At 42.1% G+C, this 14824-nt stretch overlaps 2 protein-coding genes across 9 annotated transcripts in view; both read left to right on the forward strand.

Moving 5' to 3' along the window:
• fnip1 (folliculin interacting protein 1) overlaps positions 1-9787 on the forward strand; it is a 43154-nt gene extending 33367 nt beyond the window's left edge. For all 3 annotated transcript variants that reach the window (XM_030438068.1, XM_030438070.1, XM_030438069.1), the window contains 6 exons: positions 2230-2399; positions 4013-5717; positions 5822-5987; positions 6689-6889; positions 7004-7119; positions 7444-9787. In XM_030438068.1, coding sequence (XP_030293928.1) covers positions 2230-2399; positions 4013-5717; positions 5822-5987; positions 6689-6889; positions 7004-7119; positions 7444-7522 — 2437 coding nt within the window. In that variant the 3' untranslated portion in view covers positions 7523-9787. The remainder of the gene's footprint in view (positions 1-2229; positions 2400-4012; positions 5718-5821; positions 5988-6688; positions 6890-7003; positions 7120-7443) is intronic.
• A 3068-nt stretch (positions 9788-12855) lies between these two features.
• Positions 12856-14824, forward strand: part of rapgef6 (Rap guanine nucleotide exchange factor (GEF) 6) — a 161602-nt gene continuing 159633 nt past the window's right edge. For all 6 annotated transcript variants that reach the window (XM_030438059.1, XM_030438065.1, XM_030438062.1 and 3 more), the window contains exon 1: positions 12856-13326. In XM_030438059.1, coding sequence (XP_030293919.1) covers positions 13252-13326 — 75 coding nt within the window. In that variant the 5' untranslated portion in view covers positions 12856-13251. The remainder of the gene's footprint in view (positions 13327-14824) is intronic.

The following is a 14824-nucleotide window of genomic DNA, read 5'->3' on the forward strand; positions in this document are numbered from 1 at the left end:
CAAAAACTAGTTGCAGAATTAAAATGTACCTAAATCCATTTTCAGGTATTTAAAGAATAACGGCTTTAACACACTTAATGACTTTCAGAGTTGTCTAATCGTTGCCTGCTCATATTGTGATTAATCAAAGATCCACTGTTACACATACTGAAACACTGTATGTATTCTGATTTTAATTATGGTTTATTATTGTGCTTGCTCCATATGTACTTATGCCTGGCATATGACACACTGTCAAGCTGTCCCTAAGCTTCTGGATTGGCTTTTTAATAAGGTCACACATGCCGACCGCCGTTCACAAGAGGGTGCACCGGTCTGCTCCTGATCTGGGGCTTTTTGTTAGTGAGCTCCAAAAACCATTAGGGAATGCACAAACGGGGCTAAAATCCTGTAATGTGACTTGGCGTTAGGTGTCAGGTCCATTTATTGTTAAGGTTTGGACAATGAAATGAACGTGGTAGCCCCTTAATGCTACACATGTGTAAAAACACATACAAGTATTTGAATTAGAAGCATTTAGTAGGGCATTTTCTAAATACATTTTGTGTGTATGTGTAGCATACTTGACACACATACCTTGCCATAACAAAAAAAAACTAAAACTACTGTAAAACCAAGGCTAAACATGTAAAAATTTAACTTTTATGGAATAATGGAAACTAAACTTAAACTTGCAAACGAACAAGCTCACCGATATGAACAGGAAGAGACATTAACGGCAGTTTTAAGAAATGTAAGACATGCATAGTACTTCCTGGACGAGCCTATCAACAGAGAAACAAATACAGGTCCACACACACACTATTCTTTCTATTTCACTCACACACACACACACACACACACACATTCTGTGGTCTGTCTCTTCCTTTCTTACACACACACACGCACACTCACTTTCTGTGGTCTATCTGTCCCTTACTCAAGCTCACGCACGCACACATGCACACACGCACACACACACACTGTGAATGTTTCACCCTCTTTGCATTTACTTGTTTGCCTCAGAGGGAGAGTGAATGAGAAGATCCCTGCCAGTCTCTAATTGCTTATTGTTGCTGTTACAAAGCCACGTCAAACCACTGCTAATTGTACATTTATGAATTGGTAGCAAGACTTTTATTGAACATCGCACCCGTCTTCAGTACAGATGCTTTAAAGTAGCATTCAGTTTACTGGATTATTACATCAAGTTGATCTTTAAGGTCAGGAATAGTTGGCAATGTTTTAAAAAGATATGTGTATTTCTCTGGTCTTTATCACAGAGTTATACATTAGAGATCAAACCTGTATCTTCTCTCATGCTGTTGTAAATGCAATGTTTGCAACTAATGATTTTTCATTACCAATTACTCAAAGTCAAGTATCTTTTATTTATGCAGCTCAAAATCATAATCGCATTGCCTCAGCAGCAGGCTTTACAACCTGTACAGTGAATGTCATGCTCTTTATTTGGATTGTTTTTTTATTTTTTTTAAATCAAGATTTAAGTATACTATCAGATATTGTCTATTTTTTTTTAATAACATCTGCACCATACTACATGGTCCACTATGTTTTCTCATAGTCTCTGAATCCCTCACACTCTCTAAATGATGACCATGAAAAGAAACTGCGTCTCCTAGGCAACCATTGGTGTTTCTTTAGCAGCAGTGCTTCTCAGTTAAAGTAATTATTTCCCCCAGCACCAGTAGTTTGGATGACTACCCACACCTATGTCTATGTTATGTTGACTCGTATAGCATCCTGTCTCCCAGGCAGCCGTTGAACTTACTGTATCACATCATGTCTTTTCTGAGGCATCTAGTCAGTTTTACCATGACTGATGGTTTTGACGATGCCGCAGTCGCATCTGTGTTCTAGCACGTGATTGAACTTGACCACCATGACAGTGTTGAGCCATGAGACAGGAAGGGAAGTAGACACTTGTGGTCAGAACAGGGAAGTGAATCATGCTATTGGAATGTGTGTGTGTGTGTGTGTGTGTGTGTGTGTGTGTGTGTGTGTGTGTGTGTGTGTGTGTGTGTGTGTGCATGTGTGTGTGTGTGTGTGCAAACAATGGCTGTCTATGTGGTATCCAGTAAACATCACACCAAAGTTTTCCATTTAGTGAGAGACCTTCTCAACTTACCAACAAAGGTCAGGCGGGAAAGAGGAATTTCTGAGTGCACCCAGGAAGTACATTTTTTGATTCTCTTAATTTCTCTGCTAACCAACTGTCTGGTATTTCAGATTCCTCCCTGCATTATTGACAGCCATCCTGACCAATCATCTGGCCTGGGTGCCCACAGTCATGCCCAATGGGCAGCCTCCAATCAAGATCTTCCTCGAGAAACACTCCTCCAAGAGCGTCGACATGCTGGCAAAGACGCACCCTTACAACCCGCTGTGGGCACAGCTAGGTGAGGAGTTTAAACACATACACACAAGCACAGAGTTGAATGTACCTTTGTTTTCCGTCAGAGTGACTGGGGAGTCAAATTAAACATCTGTGTTTAGTCTGTCTTTGGCTAAAACTTCAATGCATCCATTCCCAACCTGTCCTTACTGCTCAAACACAAGTCAGGATTAGACAAGTCCTTCTTTGCATGCAACTCAACCATATGCAAATAAACTGTGTTAACCTTTTAGGTGTTCCCGACCCCGCGTAGTTGTATACTTTATACAATCATGTGTTTCACAAAGTAATAAACTTCACCTGATCATGATACTATCACGTGTTACCAGTTAACCTGTTTACCTGTGGAATGTTTTGAATAAGTGTTTTTTTTCACATTCCCCAACTTTCCCAGTTTCTTGTTGCCCCTGTCCCAACTTGATTGATACATTTTACTGGCAAAAATTACTGATGTTGAAGAGGTGAAACATGAAATACATAGTCTTTTTACTGTTTTCAATTGAGTTCATGGTAAAAAAGGATTAGCAAATTGCCACATTAAGATAAATTAATCATTCAAACAGCGTCCCAACTCTTTTGGAATCGGGCTTGTAAATATGCAATTTTCAAAATATGTATTAATACAAGAAGTACATTTATGACCATTGACTATCAATTCTCCATCTATACTGTTATGGTGCCGATGTGCTGATCACATTTTCTAATAGTTGGCCACTTGACAACAGTGGAAAATCCTTCTGTCAACAATGCCTGCTGACGTACAAGTAGCTAATTTATACCCTGTGGGTAATGGGGGCGGGACTTGATAAGCTTTGGCTTCTCCCGCTTTTCCCTTTCGGCCATGTGTGTTGTATTATTTGAACAATGATGAAATGTGATGTTTATGAATTGACATGCCCGAAATAAATAACATAAATAAAAAATAAATAAATAAATAAATAAAATAGTTGCATATAGTAGGAAGTGATGTGCTATAAATACATGGACATCTTTAAGTACATTTCCAAACTTTCACCTAGAGTGACACCAAATGTAAAGATTGTGAGGTCATAGAGACCTCTAGTGGTAATAGCTGAGAACTGCACACCAGAGTAATTAAGTCAAAAAAGATGGAAGAACTCAAGGTAAACAAGAATGCCTCTATTTAATATATTCCTTTTTTATTTTATGCACTTATATTTTTACACTTCCTTACCCATCTGTACTTCTGCCCTTGTGCTGCTTTTAACACTGACATTTCCCCTCTGTGAGACCAATAAATGATTGTCTTATCTTATCTTGAATTCAGTTGTTCGCTGACAATTGGCCTATGAATTATTTCCTTCCTCTTTTATTACATCTTCTTATATTTGGAGTGAGAGAATTGCCTCTGGTTTTTGGAATAGGTTTCTGTTTGGGAAAGTGAAGTTTTGTGAGTTGTCGTTATAAAAACAATATTTCTCACCTTGCCGAGTTAAGAAATAATGCCATACTTGGCAAACTACTCACATTTACTTTTAATTTCAGATATAAGAAATACTGAAATAAACAATACTTGTTGAAAACAGAAACTATCACATCTCAAGACCTGTTAGTTGATGCTAATGTTGAGTCCTTTTTCCCCTTCACTGTGTGTAGGCGACCTGTACGGGTCCATTGGGTCACCAGTACGACTCTCGAGGACAGTGGTAGTCGGCCGAAGACAGGAGCTGGTCCAGAGACTCCTCTATGTCCTCACCTACTTCATCCGCTGCTCCGAGCTGCTGGAAACACACATGCTGGACAGCGCTGAGGATGAGGCCATCGTGATGCCCGGCTCCCTCATCACGACTTCCCTAAGGAAGGGAGAGGTGGAGGAGTCAGACTATGTCCTGGTTACTGTCCATAAACCCAGTGGCGACTACTTGTCCCATGGGGCCCACAGCCGACAGACGGAGGCAGAGGACAGCAGCTACCGATCAGACAACAGCCTCCAGAGCAGCACATATACAGACACAGAGGTGGAACACGGGGCTGGGGACACACCCAAGGAGGAGGATGAGGATCAGGATGATGAGGAAGACGAGGACAGCAGCGAAAGTCAAGGGTCCAGGAGCAGTGTGCTTCAAACGGAGCACAGCCACGGTAACAACCCTGTTATCAGGACTACAGAAGCAGCAGAATCTGGCGAGCTGCACCGGGAGTCTAGCAGCCCGCTGGCCACTGAAGCCCGACTGGAGACGGTGCTCCGTGTTGGCTCGGCTTCACCCAGGGAGCAGGTCTGTGTGCTGGATACAGAGACCAAGGGTGACCTGAAACTTATTGTCCCATCCATACCTACAATGCTTGCATCAAGTGCATCTCCAAGTCCTGTCACCTCAGAGGGTAAAAACTCTGGGGCAGAGGCTGGGGTGGATGCAGGTATTGGGAACCAGCCCACCAGACTGCTGGCTCCTCGGTCTTTGGGGATCCCTCTAGAGAAGAAGCCCCCAGATAAGAACATGGCTGCTGCAGTGCCAGTACCTGTGATGGGGCCGATGGCTTTGACTCTGACAGAAGAGGAGGAGCCAGCAGCGAAAGTCACTTTCCTCATCGGAGACTCCATGTCTCCTGAGTCAGACACAGAGAGCCGCAGGAAGAAGGTGGAGGAGGAAATGAAAAAGCACAGGAAACACCTCAAGGACAAACATCTATTTGCCCAGCAGCTGCTGCTGCAACAACAGCACCTGCATAGAGGAGCAGATTCAAAGACCAGCAATACCAGTGCATCAGAGGACCAAACCAAACAGACCAAGGCGGCTCCAGCCCTGCAGCGGGTGTCCAGTAAGTGGAGCCCAAACTGCATGGATGATTTTGATGAGTATTTCAGCCCAGAGAACCCCGTGGAGACAAGGACTATAGACGATTTGGCCAAACGACAGGGGGGCAGCACCGTAGACAGTATGCGCAAAGACTTGCTGGACCCCTCGGGAGTCCCAAGGCCTGGTGAACTTGGGTGCTTCAAGGTTGCAGGCAGGAGCCATGCTTTAGGTCTCTGTTTAGGTTTAGGTAGTGGAGAGGTAGGGTCCAGCAGGAAGAGAGACACTTTGTTGGATGTCCAGAGAAGGTGCAGGTGTGGGTCAACAGATTCATCCGACAACTGCTGCTGCAGGGGTTGTTCTGCTGAGCAGGACCAAGGTCTTCTGCTGTCAGTCCCCATCCCCCAGGATGGTAGCAGCAACAGCAAAGAGGACCAAAAGCGTAAAGAGGTGCCCGTCAGTGACTGGGAGATACCACGCAACGAAAGCTCTGACAGCGCACTGGGAGACAGCGAGAGCGAGGACACAGAGGACTGGCAGGAGGAGGTGCTGGTGCCATTCCCGGGGTGAGTAGAATACCATTCATTTATATGTAGACAAACTAGGAGCTCTGCTATGAAGTACTGTGGTTGTAATGAACAATATCTACTGTCAAATGTTTGATTCATAGGTCAAAATTGGTTGAGAACTACTCAAAGCCAACCATTGCAAACTTCGGCCGCTCTCTGTTTGGAGGCTACTGCCCCACCTACGTGCCAGACTTTGTCCTGCATGGGGTGCCCAGCGACGAGAAGCTCCGGCAGAGCCTCATGGCAGAATTAACCCATGCTGTTCAGGTAAAGGACTGAAGTGTTTCTAGGGAGCTATAGTTTTTCACTGCCAATACAAACTACCAGGGTTCCTGTGCAGTATGGAAAGTAAGGAGTTGGATTCAGTAATCACCACATTTTAAGTATTGTGTGGGGGGAGGGGGGGGGGAGAGAAGAAATTAATGAAAAATATGAATTTCCACACAGTTACTCCAATTCTATATAATGAAATTCTGCTAAAGTGAGCTTGGTGTAGTCAAAAGCAGCAGCCCCTTCACCTCGATGTCCAAACAGCTCTGACCCAAGTGGTCCAAGACATGTTCGCCTAAATCATTTATCCCATATGTCCTGTGTCAGTATATGTATTATGATATTGAAATTGTATAGAAAATTACGTATAACATGATAAACTGATTTGTAATGTCCTCATATGTTAGTTCCACTTTTGGGTTGAATACATGAAATACTTGAAAACCCTCCCTGACTCAACAGAATTTTAATACAAATTAACACGATATGATCGGATAATTATAAGACGATACCGCTGAAAGTAGATTAATAATTATGAATCATTATCCAGCCTTAATTCAGATATTTCAAATGTTTTACGTTTTAAAGGAATTATTGTATCATTGCTCAGTATTCGCTCTCATTTACTGTGTGTACAGTAGTTAGAGATGCGCGTTGAGAGAAACACTGGTTTAAATGTCTGTTCTCATCTTCTGCAGCATCCAGTTTTGGATGAGCCCATAGCGGAGGCCGTTTGCATTATAGCAGACACAGACAAGTGGACGGTGCAGGTGGCCAGCAGTCAGAGACGAGCCACAGATGTCAAAAACCTGGGGAAGGAAGTCCTTGTGTCCAGCCTGGTGTCCAGCTTATTGCAGTCCACTCACCAGCTCTACAAACTCAACCTCTCGCCCAACTTTGTATGTTAAATATCTCTGTCGCTGTTGCTATGTTTGCGCAAGTTCTAAAATGCTGTTTTTGCTGATTGTATTGACTGATCGTGTTTCTGTCTCTCTCCTCTCCTCCTTCTTTAGTGTATAATGCACCTTGAGGATCGCCTGCAGGAAATCTACTTTAAGAGTAAAATGCTTGCTGAGTATTTGAAGGGCCAGACGAGAGTCCATGTGAAAGAGCTGGGCATGGTCTTAGGGTAAGCATTGGACCTTTAATATCACCTCAGAGCTGCTGTGAAGCTAGCTGTACTTAGTATTATAATTTTGTTAATTAAAGGTGCCCTGCGGAGTTTTTGACCTCTGTAGCACTGTGGAGGCATGTTTTATGAGCAGGTCCCCCGTTCAGTCTTGTCATTGCGCATGGCTTATGCAATAAACAGCTCAGTCTGTGGTTTCACACTATTCGACTGTCGAGAAGTTTATACACAATGTTGGGCTGAAAGAACACTGTTCTGAATTTATCTTGAAGTAGACTTCATTGATGTTACCATATCCTGAACTTTGCTCTGATCTCTTTGCAGCATTGAGTCCAGTGACCTTCCCTTGTTAGCCGCAGTGGCCAGCACTCACTCTCCCTACGTGGCTCAGATCCTGCTGTGACTGTAAAGGCACGGAGGTCACACGCGAGAGATCTGTCCAAGGGAACCAGTCAGACAAACAGCCATCCAAGCTCCGCAGCTGACCCCCCCACCCCCCGACATTGTTCCCTGACCCGTGGGCCTGGGCTAAGTGGGATCCTTTCTCTGAGCCTGAGTAGTGCACGTCTTTACGGACCACAGCCAGCGCCTCCCCTCACCACACTGCTGCTGAATTAGTTGCAATGCTGATGTTGCACCACAGGGTGGAACTAGAGACCACAGTCCCACAGGCGGAGCGGGGCTCGAAGCATCCCTGAAACGACCTTCTCCTGTTGTTTGAATGTTTCTGGACTCTTTTTATTTCTGGACACAGAAGCCAAAGACTTTACTAATTTTTCCAGTTGAGAATGAAACTTTAAGATATCTTCAGTATAACAGCAATGGATTTTGTTTCTTCTACTGCTTTTCTTTTTTTCTGTACAATCTTAAACCCGGTCGTACAAGGTGACGGATTTTAAAGGAAACAGATGGACACTTTTAAATATTACTTTGAGGTAAATATCATCGAGAACAGTATCAATCTCTTGCCAATAATGTCATTTTGTTTATTTTCATGAATTTGTTTACAAGCCAAATTTCCCTGAGATATCTCAACGATAACTTTTAATTATTTTTTGTCAGATAGCGATGCACACCTGACTTTAAAGCCTGTTTTCTAGCCACGTGGGGAGGGCTATCGATGCTCTATGTGAGCAGTTTGTTGTTTGGTTCAACAAACTGGTTTTGAAATGGCAGGAAATGGCTTTGACATTCTTATCACAGGTACAGCACTACCTCAGATCTTCATATGGGCAGTAGATGACACACATTTACAGTCGGCCCATAGAAAACCCTGAGGTATCTTTTTTAAGCTCTTTTAATCAGAGGAATGTCAGCGTCAACCTGTGTGCAGACTCTATGCTGTGTTCTTTGAAAAAGGGAAGGCTGTTCAATTCCTTAGGATGGTCGTTACACAACAAAAAAGGAAGAAAAAAACATAGTGTTGCTCCAGAATGTGATTAAAGAAGAGGAGGGGTCCCTTTCTACTGTGGAAAACTAAGACATGCATCACCTGCGTATATTTTAAAACAAAAATGCTGAAATATTTTCACACTTTTATAGCTTCCCCACACCTTTATACGATGTTTACGGCTTCGATGTTTGCTGCAGGGCGAGGAGGAGAGGAACACAGTCGGCCTTACGATGGAGTGAAATATGTGTCGGTTAACACTACTTTCAAATGTTTGTACTCATGAAAAACACACAAAATACAAAATGAAAGTAGCACCGTCTTCTTCTTTTGTTTTCCTTTTGATTTTTCTGCGACGGATAAATGAGTTTGGTTGTGTTGTCATGCAACCAGGGTGCGATTTGCTGCTCACACAGCTTCTGTTCATGGATCCTCTCCTGGGTATAAAGTGTAGCCTGCAGCTGCCTTATTTCATTGCTTTCACTATTGTTTTCGCTGTCATCGGTTGACAGCATTGGAAAAATATATTCTATGTTTTCTGTATGATATGTATGACTGCAGATATAACAGGTTGAGAAAATGTTTTTAAATTCCCTATTGACTGACTGCATTATTTATAATAATAATAAACAGTCAAAAGCAGAGAAGAACTCAGTACAGTTCCCTATAATTCTACTGTGCTTTTATCCCCTCATGAGGAAGACGGACAAAGTTTAACTTTCCCCACATTTTTAAAAATCTTACTTAAAGATTGGAGCATGTCTGTTAATGACCTTCAGGATCACAGTATTTTGAATGGCTTATATTGCCAGAAAAAGCAGGACCTTGAGAGCACTTTCTTTCTATGATCTCAAATCGCACCCTGTATATGACCCGAGTCTTAATAGGGAGCATGAACGCATCACGAGCTTCTGGAGAGCTCATTTTGCTGGTAAAACTCGATATACACACACACACACACACACACACACACACACACAAACACACATACGCGCTTGTTACTGTATTGAAGATGCTCCGCTGTATCAGCCTACATTTTGTACAACCCAGCCACTATGTTTAAAAAAGGTATGAATTTATCTTCCCCTCCTCTTTGTATGATAAATAAATTATTCATTCGCCCACAGTTATGTGTAACGATTCATGTAAACTGTACATACTCAGTTTATTTCCATGTATTTGTACAGAATGTCTTTTAAGAATTGTCTCTTCGAAAAATTATTTTTTTTCCCAATTTTATGGGAATGTTGTGCAATAAAGATGCCGATGTTAAGAATTTACGTGTCTCTGGAAAGTTTTTCTTGTCACAGAATTAAAGGAAAAAAATCCTGGAAGGATGTGTGAATGTGAAATAATCGTTTTCCCAAAGCTGGAAACCAGACATCCAAGAGCTGTAGTTGTAGTAGTCAGATCCAGGAACTGATGAGGAGAGAAGGGAGCAATAAAAGTTGGTACTAAAAGTAGATGCACATAGTGTTAGCAAGTTTGTTTAATAGACACCATGATCGGGCTTAAAAAGCAAATTCACAAAAAAAAAAAGAGGAAATTTCACTCATTATCTACTCACCTCTATGCCAACGCAAAGTCAGAGGAAATTTTGTAGTAAAATATTCATTCTCTGGAGAAAACGGCACTGCAGCATTCTCCTACAGCTGAATTAGACGGGGACTTGTTTTAAAACAACAACAAAAAAAGAACTCAAAGTACTATTCAGAAAGTCTGAAGAAATGTTGGTACAGGAGTTGGCGTCGTGTGACCTTGAAACATGGTGGATGAAAGTAAACATTGAGTCGATGTTAAGAAACTTTTACCGAAGTTGTGCATGATAAAGTCAGTGCATCGTTTCCTGTGACCGTCCGTCCGTCGCTCAAATCCTGGAAACAGCCGTCAACGTGTTGTTCAAGCGCTCTGCGCCATAAAATGCAAACTAGCTTCTCTTTGGCGTCCATGTTGCTCCCACATTCTGGTATGATGCATATGGACACAAATGTCTGGAGGCCCGAGATCCCAAACTGGTTTAAAAAGATGCTATTTACAACCTTTTCAAGTCGAAATCTTCACTTTCCCTTGTGAGCTGGAAGCGTTCTGAAATGGGTACACAAGCTCGACCACGCGTCGAGGGGGTGGGCTTAATACCACTACTCAGATACATTTGGGATCTGGGGTATTGTGGAGCCTTGGATTATACCAGATGAGCTTTAACGAGCCATTTTTAAGTTGTTCAAGGTTGTTTTCGTTTTTAAACCAGTCCCCATCTGCTTTAGTTGTTCAGGAGAATGCTGTTACGCTGCAAAGTTGTAGAGATGCTTCGAGGGCCGTGAAAATTGACCCGACTTTCCACCAGCAAGACTGACCGAATTGTCATTTTCTGGTGACTTTATCCTTTAAAATGTGTGGGTAATCTCAGTTAGAAGAGGTGTTTTTTAATTATTCATTTAACCTCCAGAGTCCATCCATTATGTATGTAACCATTGCTTTAAAAGTGTTTCAAACAGAGTGGGAAAACTAGACATGAACAGCACTTTTGTTTGGACTGGTGGCAGTGTTCAACATCTGGATCGCACATTTGACCAACTTTGAATTTACCCCCCTGAAACTGACTCCACCCGGCCTCCGTCAACGCAGCACAGGGGGAAAAAACTCTCTCTCTCTCTCTCTCTCTCTCTCTCTCTCACACACACACACACACACCGCAGTTATGCAATAAAGGAAGGAGTGTCCCGGCTTACAGCAAACACGCTGGCAGGCAGCTCATGTGAATGTGCCTCCTGTCAGGGAGAACATCGCTGTGATCAGGCTCCCTCAGTGAAAACACGGGACAACAGACCGCCTCGTTTAATCTGAGAAAAGTGCGGCGAAACTGGATGTTATGGCAGTTTAAAATAAATGTTTTTAAAAAGCCCGAATTATTGCTTGACGCCCGATTTTCCACTAAACAAAAACACGTGGATGTCTTCAGACTGCTGCTGCTTTTAAACGGTAATCTGATTACTCCGCAGTTTGAGCAGCGGTCTGACTTCACAAGTGTCAGGAGTCAGAGGGAGGATCTGTGCCGCATTCAGGGACTCAGCGCGAAGCTCGTGCATTCGAGTTTCAAAACTAGTAAACGTGTTTTTTTTTAATGCCATCAAGGCTAACTTTAAAAAATACTACAAAAATAAAATACATACACATTATTTATGTTGTCTTCATTGACTCATGTTTATCATACTTTATATATATATATATTTGTTTACTTATTTACATTTGGCGGACCCTGCCACCTTTCTAACTTCAATCAGTGTGTTGGGACCTTATTTTCCTCTCGCACCAGCTTGTTTATTCACTTATAGAGTTTTTATGATTACCTCAGTTTTCATTTTCTTCCCCCAAACTACGTAGTGCCCCTTTTAGACTTTGACTCAAATACTATTGGTATGGATGACTTCCACTTTTACCAGAGTAGAGATTTAAGACATTATCTTCACTTTTACTCAATTATAAATATAAATAATAGTATAATAATAATATTAACCTATTACAACACTGCATAGCACTTGGACTGACACATAAGTCCAACCCATTTAGTAACCATTTCCACAAAGCAGAACAAAGCTTTTACTACATATGTATATCAATTTTGTTTTACATTTTATTGTTGTTTTCTTCTTATTATTAAAGGATGCACGCCCTGGATTTCTCTCAGCCGATACAACAACCGATAATTACCTAACTCTCATGGCCGATAACGATAAAATAACTGATAATACAAACAGAAATTGTAATAGAAAGGCTAACATTAACTGAGCAAAGATGTTTTATTCGATGTTCTGTAGAGCTGTGATAAGATTTTATGGTTATGGTCGTTATGGTTGAAGACGTTTTCCTTGTGTTGTGTTCGTGATGCTGCACTTGTTAACTCAACAAAAGCAATTTGGCTTTGTAGTACGGGCTAGATTTATCGACTATAATTTATTTATCTGCCGATAATGTAAATCTTACATTATCCGGTTGATAATTTATTTGTATGGTATATATTGTGCATCCCTGTACACTATATTAAATAAACCTTTACATTTAACTTTGCAATATTTTATCTGATTTCTATCATTATTTTCATTGCCTGTTTTTATCTCCTCTTCTTTATTTTGTTTTTATTCTAATTGTATTGCAATTGGTGTGCATTAGTCTCTAAACCTGATTTAATACAGTGTTGTTTTATTTCGATCACTTGTTAAGCACTCTGACTTGCATTTTGATTTGTGCGAAAGGTGCTGTACCAATAAAGTTGGATCGATTGACAGATCATTGTGTCGCCGTTCCTATAAATCGCCTACTTTCCGACAGCCTCTGAACGCAGCCTCCTCTCCGGGCGGACAGATGTCGTCAACTCTCCGCACTCAGCTCTGGAGGAGGAGGGATCTAAATCTGAACTCCTGGATCTGACGGACTCCAGCTACCGAGGTGGATATATTTCCTTCTACCAAAGATGAACAGGACTCAACACGGCATGTCCCACACTACCTTCCTGTCACACTTCACGAGTCTCCGCTGTTTTTCGGCCGCGCAGTGAGTGGAAGTGAAGTTTGCTTCTCTCTCCTGGAGGAGACGGAGCTCTCCCGGTCGGTCTCCTTTTTCTTCTTCTTTTTTTGGGGAATAAACTCCATCCATGCTCGGCTCGACAAGACCCGCTGGGATGTGAATAAGTCCAGCCGAAGAGGAGACGAGGAAAGTGAGGTCGCCTGTGAAAGTGAGCCGAAGTTATGAAAATGACCGGAGCCATGGAAACTTCTTTCAAACTGGCTTTAAAGAAACCGCCCTCCCTGCGGACAGCAGAGGTAAACAAAACCAACGTTCTTTTTTTTTTTTTTTTTTTAAATTAGCATAGCCCTGCTAATGTTAGCTAATATCAAACTGTTGCTTCACCTCCACACTTGACCCGCGAGTGGGCTGTGAGTTAAACCAGTTGAGAGGAAGTCACTTGTGGCTAATTATTTAGCTGTTAATTGGGACCTTTCCGTACAGTCACATGCTAATTAGTACACAGCGTCCAAGACTTAATTGACAGGATGAAGCTAGTCAGTTAGCATGTTTTAAGCTTGTAGTTAGGCAACTCTAGTTTGACTTGAGCCTTGTGAGAGCAGCTGCGATTTCGCATGGTGAGGAGCAGCGTCAATTAAAAGCAGGACAAAATGTATCAGAGGCTTCATGTGGTACCCAAAATGTGGTGCAGGGACCCAACAGGGTCCTCTGAAAGATTGTCAGGGGCCCCCCATTGAAATGGTGCTTTTATTATTTTAAAGGAACACTTCACCCAAAAATGGAAAACTCAGTTGCAATCTACTCCCTTTCCTGTCAATGGAAAGTTGTTGAAGTTTGCTCGTCCAAGGAACATTTCTGGAACTTCACCGCAAAAAAGCGTTGCAGCGTAGAGAGCTGGGGTAAAAAAAAAAAAAAACACATAATTTTTGGATTACCGCTTGAGTTTTCCCTTGAACCAAACATGTGATGCTTGTCAGTTTGAAAGATAATTTATCAAGTCAAAGAAATTTGCATTTTGTCGTAATTTTGCCGGCACCTTGTCTGAAGTGCGTGGCCAAAGCTCGACCGTGGCTTTCTGTTGGCGGCAAAAAATTGTAGCACCGTTCTCCTACAGCAGATTGGGACCCTAACCCTAAAACATTTAAGAAAAACAAATTAACCCTAAACAAGTACAGTGGCTCCATTAAGTTTGTCTGGCCTAGTCTAAGTCTCAGGAATTTTCATGACTGCATATTGATTTGAAAGGATGTTACTTGCACCACCTTTTAATTCAAAATTGAATTCAAAGTGGGTTTATGAGCTCGATCGTGCATCGGGAACTTTCTGCTTCCAGAGCGTTGGATTATGCCAGACAAAATCTCTATGGAGCCATTTTTAATAACATTTTCAGTAGTTTTTTTTTTTTTATGTTATAAAACAAGTCAACATCTGCATCAGTTGTTTAGAAGAATTCTGCAACACTGTTTTGTTGTGAAGCTCCAGAAATGTTTCGTGGCAGCATCTACATTTTCATATCCATCCGACTTTAGACAAGCGTGGAGGTGAGGATGGCAGAGTTTTTATTTTTGGTTGGAGTTGCCCTTTAAGTCAACAGATCAACTTCCGTGAAGGAAGAGGTTCAGTCCGAGAACTGGTGGGATCTGACTGCATTCACGGCCTTGAAGACAATCGTAGCGCAAACACAACATCGCAGCTTCCCATCACCGGGCTTACGTCTGAGCCCGGGAGATAGTTTGTGTAAACGTTAGCTTGAACGAGGCCAGTTAAATATAATCACTGCTGCTTTCTCATCCC

The sequence above is a fragment of the Sparus aurata genome, chromosome 13, assembly GCF_900880675.1.
Source record: "Sparus aurata chromosome 13, fSpaAur1.1, whole genome shotgun sequence".
NCBI lineage: Eukaryota > Metazoa > Chordata > Actinopteri > Spariformes > Sparidae > Sparus > Sparus aurata.